We start from the raw sequence: 7,752 nt of genomic DNA, 5'->3' as shown, positions 1-7,752 counted from the left end.
TTCTAGCAGCTTTTGGATAGAACTTTTTGGAAGGATAAGAGCATTCTTTTCCCAAAGCTCAGGAGCATGGGAGGCAGCAGCCACTCAATTATCCTTCCCTGGGGCAGTTTTATCCCAGTGTGTTCAGAAACGTCCAGCCCAAATCCAGCCCTTACGGGCATTCTCTCTTGAAGCCATGATGGGCATTTGATGACAGACCTTTGTTTCTCTCACTACCCACTGAAATGTCCTTCAATGCTAGGAAAGACATCACTGGAGATAAAACTAAGGATAAGTTGTTGTTTGGCTTAATTTCAGGTTCCTGGAATACCAATTACATTACAATTTTTTCTGTGATTTTAGGTGACTGCCACCTACTTTCAAGCCCAAAGGAGATTGGAAAAAAAAGATTTATAAATTAACTAAATTAACTAGCCTCAATCCAATGCTTTTTAAGGAAGAAGAGAGGAGTTCAATGAGGTTTAGAGTTTTTCTGCAGGCCTACAACTTCGGTCAATAACACTGTGCTAATTCAAGAGAGCTGAAAAGCAAAACTGGCTTTAACAGAACAAGCAACCAGCCAATTTGTTTCTAAGCTGCATTAATTGGAAAAAAAAAGCACAAATAGGTATGATGAATGATGCAAAACAAATTGGAAACAAAATTCTGCGATCCCTCTTATTAGTTTTAAGGAGTTAGGACCTCAAAATTTGTTCCAGTCTGAAAAAAAAAAAAAAAATACATCCCCTCTTCCAGCTCCCCGACGCAATCCTATCCCCATATGCGTTCAGTTTTAATAAGCTAAGGTGCTATCACAGAAGAAAAATCAGTCTCTAAAAAACAACGAGTTGTATGTTTACAGTGTTCCTCTAACACCATAGTCTTGATATGATTTTTGTAAATAAATAACAGAATAGAAACACAATATTTTTTTGTGGGGACTTTCTGTTGGGTTTGTTGGCTTTTTTTTTTTTTTCTTATTTTTCCTTTTTTTTTTTTTTTTTTTTTTCCCTGGTGGGGTTTTCTTGTGGTTCTTTTTTTTTATTTTTTTTTTTTCCTTTTTTTTTTTTTTTTCCCCTTTTTTTTACTGTCGTGCTATATGAAGCTTCCTTGGCAATAAACCAATTCAAGATTTCTCAAGAAAGGGAATAGCATTTGTCTTGTGAACCATTAAGTAATTCCAACCCCACTTCCCTTGGTGGAATCTTCCCTTCCTGTTCCCATTTTACTATCCATCTTGCCATGCTAGGAGTTCAGTGCACTGCAGGATTTAAAAAGAAAGGAAATAAAGTTGAAATTACCTATTTCAAATTTCAACAATTGACTTTCTTTTTTAAAAGCATTGACACTGCAATGGAACAGCTTTTTGTTCAGTCTTTGTTTTAGCTAAACATTTTAAAAGGGCTGTGGAAATGGAGCTTGGGTATTTTACCCAAGTTTAATCAATGGCTAACGGACAACTCGAATGATTAATGTACAATTTGAACTGACCATTTAAAGAGACGATTTGTCACACACAGTTTGCATCCATGCAGACTGAGAGCTTTATAATTACATTATGTACAAAAAAGAAAAAAAATTATTTTTTAGTTTATTAAGGCAACCACAACTTGGAGAACATGTCCAAAGTGGCATTAATACAATTGCAGTGGTGATACCCTTTGAACATTTTTATTTCTATTTTCAGATAAGAACACTTATTCCTTTTCTTTACTTTTTTTTTCAGAAATAATTGCCAAGAAAGGATCTATTATCCATAGGGTTTGTTCCATAGTTTTTTAAAACAATCTACTTTGTCTATTTTCTTTGAAAGATAATATCAAGGCATTGCTACCCAAAGCAAATTATTCATATTCTGGTTTTCCTGTTAATTCACTGGGAATTGCAGATGGTAAAAACTTGGTAGGTTTGGGCCCTGTTTTTAATGATTTTTTTTTCTGTCCTATTTTTTTTCTTTTATATTTTTTATATTCTTTTTTTGGTGATTTTTTTTCCCATGTTTACTATAACTATTCCCCAGAAGTGTCTTGCTGTTCTCTACTTACATGTATCAAGCATCAAAACAACTTGGCTGATGGATGACCCCTTTTTCACATGCCATTGCCAAATTGCTTCATATAAACGTGCCATTGTAACTGAATATCTGTGTATACCTTATTTTAAATGCTGTGATATTCCATCATTTCTTGGGATAGCACTCAGAATGAGTGTGCACATGTGTAAGGCTCTAATTTTCTATTGCCTATATTGCAGCTAGTTGTAACTAGGCAAGTAAATGAGAAAGAAATATATAGTTCTAGAAGGAGCCAGGCATTTTGGCTTATGTTGTCCCAAAGCCTGGAAGGTATATAAAACTGGAAAAAAAAAATCAAATAGGTAAGAACCAATATCACAGTTGAGAAAATTACATTATTTTTTTTTCTTCTTTGTTTCTGTCTTTGTTTCTTTTATTTTTTTCTTTTATTTGTTTTTAATTTTTTTTTTTTTTTTTTTTTTTTTAAAAGTGATTTATACTATGGTAAAGTTACTCCTAGTTTCACCTGGCTCACCAAACAGAATCAGAGTTGAGCATGCACCCTTAGCGACAACGTTCAGCTCTCTGTGAGGATGACTTCCCACCTCTGGGTACGGTATGAGAACAGCAATGCTGAGATTCAGATTAGTTTTGGAAACTCGGCAGAGTTCATGCTTTTTCCAACTTTGACACACATCATCCTCCCCTGTATCCCCCACTTTTCCCGTGCCTTTCCCCCCTCTTTTCCTGGGGTGGGGGGCTTGGGTCAAAGCGATGAAGAGGAAAGATGTGAGCCCCAGCTGGCACAGCTCTCTGCAATGAGTTCTGGCTGCTGAAGGGACAGGTCAGTCTGGCGCTGCCAAAGGGGTGAGGTGGACTGTGCACCTCCTATCCCCCAGTCCTGGCGTGCTCCACTGTGGGCACCCAACATCTGATGAGGTTCACTGGCCCTAGGGAAGGCCTTCGCTTTCGCTACCTCTGCCTTTCCGGTGCCGCTTCACTTTCACGTCCTCCTCTTCTTCCTGCGGGGACTTATTTTTCCTTTTTCCAACCCGGGGCGCCCGGGGTAGAGGGAGAGGGAGTGGAGGGGGTGGAGGAGGCAGAGGAGGCGGCAGTGGTGGTGTCTCTCGAGCCATGTGTATGACAGCCTCAATGGTGGCCATGATTGTATCTTGAGTGGCTGCTTGCTCCAGTATTAAAGGGTTGAGTGTTGGTCTCTGACCTCTTTTGCTCGGAAGGTCAACGCATTTTTCCAGAACGGGCATTTGGTCTCTGGAGTCTTCATCAAAGGAAAGGGGCTGCTTCCGAGGACGTCCCCTCCTCTTCTTCACGAAGTTATTGCCTGTCTTTGATTGTCTCTGCAGCCGCTTGGCTTTCAGGATCTTGTTCACATGATCCAGGTTCTTCTTTGTGGATAGGATCTTGGTGTAGTTGCACATCTTGCGCACCTCGCACTGGATTGCTTCAATTTCACGGCGCTTGAACCTTTTCTTCAGTGGTGAGCTGGCTGTTGGGAGACAAGGAGAGAAACAGGTTTGTCAAACAATGTACAACTTTAATATAAATAGTCTTCAGAGGTTTCTCGCTGTCTGTTTCCTCTTCTAAAACAACAAAGCTTTTCCTACAACAACTTTTAAGCATGGGTTTGTTTAATTCTCATTTTTATCCTTTAATATGAGAAAGGGAAAGTTATTGTGGCTGTCATATTGGCCCCACTTAACTATAAAACCTTCTGTTTCCCAAAAATGTAATCCTGGTATCTTCAGTTCAGCTTTTAATTCTTGTCATGAATGCCAGTTAGTATGAAAAGTGTTTGTTGCTGGAACTAGTGGGCAAGATGTATGGGTCACTTCATCTGTGGCAAATTCATTACCTCTGCCTGGGATTCTGTACTATCATCTCTTCAGATACTAGCTGAAACGACTCAGTCATATAATTGACTTTAATGGCCCCCAAAGTAAGCTTACTCCTGGTTCAGATCACTTACTTTAGATCTGAATGAAGTCCAAAATAATTAAGTCTCTTGCCAAGGTCATGTTATGAGTCATTGTCAGAGCTGGGAAGAGTACCCAGAATTTCTTGGCTCTTTGTCCATTGCTTAGGACACGAGACCTTGCTTGTTTTGCCTAAATTGTCTCATTGTCCTTTCCTGAACATGGCATCTGTTCAGAGTTCAGAATTTGCACAGAGAGTAGAAGTAACTATCTCTTTGTGAGGGAAGCAGAATGTATTAATTCTGCTATTGCAATAACTGGTGCTCCCTTTCTCTCCTAACATATCCATTATGCACTGCTGGTAAAGAAATGATGGAGCTCAGAATTCCTTTTCTGGTAAAGAATAAAACATCCCACTAAATTAACCTCAGTCCACATCTACTTGCAAACTTAATTTACACCTGACTGTCAAGCAGTCATTTGGGGCTGAAATCATTGAAGTTTCCCAAGCAGGCAAGATTTTGAGAAAAGTCTTTTGGGGGTTATCTCTGCCTTCATGGCTAACAGGCTATCCTTCCAGCAGTAGTTTAAATAAAGTTGCTATTGTAGCATTTTCTGCAGATAACCAGGAGCTGTCAAGGTGTAGAATCTCCTCTTACTCCCTATGGGCTGTGACAGATTCAGCATATAAACCTCATTCACTGGCCTCCCTCTTGGAGACATAAATTATTGGCTCTTTTACCACTATGTTGCTTGGATTCAGTGAAGAGCTTGCATAAACAAACCCAAGTTACAATGTAAGAAGCAGGAGTGAGTCATAAACAAAACACAGACATATGCTCTCTTATAAATAAAGACCTGGGATGGCCAAATTCCCTAAGTCTGGTTTTCATTAATTACAAAACAAAATATGTTTTCCATATGTAACCCACTCCCCACACCAAAAAGAAAAATAAAACCCATTTGCAGTTTGTGGTTCACAAAGGACAAAAGAAAAGAGGAATGCAGTCATTTTGGTACCAAAGGAAAAGAGAAAGGAAATGAAATATCCAAGTTGCTCAAGAGAAGCTAATTAGTTGCACAGAATTCCTCCCAAGTAGGTCACCCCTAAAAACTGTGGATTCAAGATCCCTAAAGGCAAGTGGTAGCAAGCTACTTCCCAGAAATTTGATCAAAAAAGGTTAAGTCCCCATCACAGAAAATGATTATTCTCCTCTGTCCCCACTGGTGATTGACATAAGTAGTCCCAAAAACTTCAGCCTTAAGCATTCAAATCCTTTGAATCCCTCCCATATCTGGAGGGCTGCTTAAGGTCAGAAGATCTAAAAAATCAAACATTTGGCACACTCTTCAAATCCACCTTTTGTCTTTTATTTCTATTGTCAGGCCACATTATTTTTAAAAAAATTCCAATATTAGAGGTGCCTATTTTTTTTCCGTCGGTGATTGTCAATGGAAAATTTAGCAGAAATACAGGAAAGCTTGCCAGGTATCATGATGATACCAGGACATTTGGCTTTACACTCAATTTTCTTTGTAAAGGAAGTAAGCCAAGGAACGGGGACAAAAACCCTGAAATAAAACATTAGACAAGTACCTGCAAAGATTGTGTCTTTTATCTGAAGCCAGTTTTTTCTGTAGATTGGCGCTACTACCTGAATGTGGTCAACGGAGACCTGGTCTACACAGTTGGTAGAGGAGGACCTCAGCTTCTAAACTCTAAAATGAGAACTCAGTGCAATTCAAGATGACCTTGCACATTGTTTTGATGTCCTGATACTGGATGAGAACAACATCCAGTGCTCCTGATCATCCTAAAACCCAGTGAGTGTCTTAGGCATTCAAGAGGTCACTCAGGCTGAGAGTCCTGAGTGGAGTCTGATTTTGAGTGGGCACTACCTGAGTGAGCAAAGGTTGGTACCTGCCTTCTGCCAAACTGCCCAATTCCCCAAAATTAACTGATATGCAGGCAATTATGGGTAGGTTTCAGCTCCTGCATGTAAATGTATGAGCTGAACACCACTTTCAGTGTCTTCCTTCATGTTTAGATACATTTTTTGCACTTATAAAATTTTTGGAAGCTCATAAGTCAGTTCAGTTTTGTGCTGAAATGCATTTTCACATTTAGAAAAAAAAAAAAACAAACAAAACAAAACTGTGCTGTTCTATGCTGGCTTACTGCACTAATTTTTCCTTTGTAAATGCTTTGGGGTGTTTATGGCTTTCTCGGGGAGCTTGTTAGAAGTTACTAATAATTCTTTTGCTTTCTTCCTAGCAAGCCTCTGAACTTGCAGGCTGTAGAAATCATTTCAGTTGTTACACAGTCTGGAGTAGTCAAAATGCATGTTCTGAGTAAGTACATATGCCTTCAGGTCAGGCTTTTAAAATGAGATATTAGGAAACCCAACATTATTTTGATTACTGAACATCAGTGACATCTAATCCTACATTTGGTGTAGGAAGACTATGCAGAAAGAGTCTGATGGGTCTGCAGGGAGAAGCTTTGATGAGGTGTGCCTATGATAAAATATCAGGGAGATCTACTAAAGTAAATTATTATTGAAGTGAGAGCCATTAGGTGTTATCAACTCATCTGGTTGCTCTTGGTGAGCAATCTTTGATACAAAATATTTTCCTATATTGCCATGTCATATACTGCTCTGCTGAAAGCCAAAGCTAAGTATTAATCTTTTCCGTTTTGTCCAGACAGACCCTGCCCAACCCTGCACCTAAGTTGGTTTATGTTGGTCTTAGTTTTTTTTTTTTTTTTTTTTTTTTTTTTTTTTTTTTTTTTTTTCCCTGTTCCTGCATGTATTTTGCTGTTTGCACACAGGAATCTTGCTTTAGAAGAGATTGAAGAGAAGCTGGATAGCAGTAACTTTATATCTGCATGCCTGCATATGAAAAAGTGAGTATGTTCCCATGGAGGTAATGCAACATGTGGCAGCCTCCAGGCACCAGAGATGCACAGGGGGACAATTTTTTACCTGGGCATATTGATCTCCCTCCACCTCCCCATGTGCTGGTGCCACAAAGGCAAAATCCAGCCCAAAATGAAGAGAAACTAGAAATGCATGATGCAGCATAAGCCTTTATACTTTTGCTTCATCCTTCCCCCCCTCTGCAAACAACCTCATCTAGCTGCCCCAAAACAAGCAAGAAACAATGTTAGCCTTAAACCACAGGTTTACACATTTCAAATAAAGCACATGGGGGTCTGGTGTTTCTCCCCGCCCCAGGGTTCACAGGTGCAGTGTGGCTCAGTCTCAGAAACTGAAATGGCTGCAGGCCATGCTGGGAGGCCAGGGAGGAATTATACGATGTTGGAAACAACTTCTGAGGCAAAGAGAGCCATTCCTATGAAAACTTATATTTCCAAGGGTAGCTTAGAGGAGGCTGAGAGAGCCACTCCAGCAAAGTGATCATGAACAAGGAGGTGAGCCCAGGTAGATCAGACCCCATGGATGTTCTTCATTGGCCCTGTAAGTTTAATTCTGGATGGCTCTATTATGTCTGAAGCTAAAATCTGTCTTGCTGCCTGTCATTCTCCATCCATTTGGAGATGCCTGGGGCCACTTGCAAGAACATGGCACAGAGAAGGCTGCTCAAAGCTGGGGTCAATTTGTTGGCTTGATTTCAATGGAAGAATTTTCAAAGAGTTTCCTATTAATTACAGGAAACCCATAGCACTGTCCTGTTTTCCCATTAACACAGTTTCTTTCAGTTTTCAGCTAAATTACTTCAACATCTGGGCTACAGATAAACCAACAATTTAATTAGACTTCTGAAAATGGAAAGAATGAACTATGCAGTCAAGCATACACT

At 39.6% G+C, this 7,752-nt stretch overlaps 1 protein-coding gene across 6 annotated transcripts in view; it reads right to left on the bottom strand.

The window, feature by feature from the left end:
* Positions 1 to 1,074: 1,074 nt before the first annotated feature.
* The window catches only part of SETBP1 (SET binding protein 1), a 271,500-nt gene continuing 264,822 nt past the window's right edge, over positions 1,075 to 7,752 (bottom strand). For all 6 annotated transcript variants that reach the window (XM_040089732.2, XM_040089733.2, XM_040089735.2 and 3 more), the window contains one exon: positions 1,075 to 3,500. In XM_040089732.2, the coding sequence (XP_039945666.1) occupies positions 2,944 to 3,500 (557 nt within the window). In that variant the 3' untranslated portion in view covers positions 1,075 to 2,943. The remainder of the gene's footprint in view (positions 3,501 to 7,752) is intronic.

This window comes from Hirundo rustica, chromosome Z (assembly GCF_015227805.2).
Source record: "Hirundo rustica isolate bHirRus1 chromosome Z, bHirRus1.pri.v3, whole genome shotgun sequence".
In the NCBI taxonomy this organism is placed as follows: Eukaryota; Metazoa; Chordata; class Aves; order Passeriformes; family Hirundinidae; genus Hirundo; species Hirundo rustica.
The sequence above is the reverse complement of the archived record's forward strand: the minus strand, read 5'-3'. Positions and strand labels throughout refer to the sequence as shown.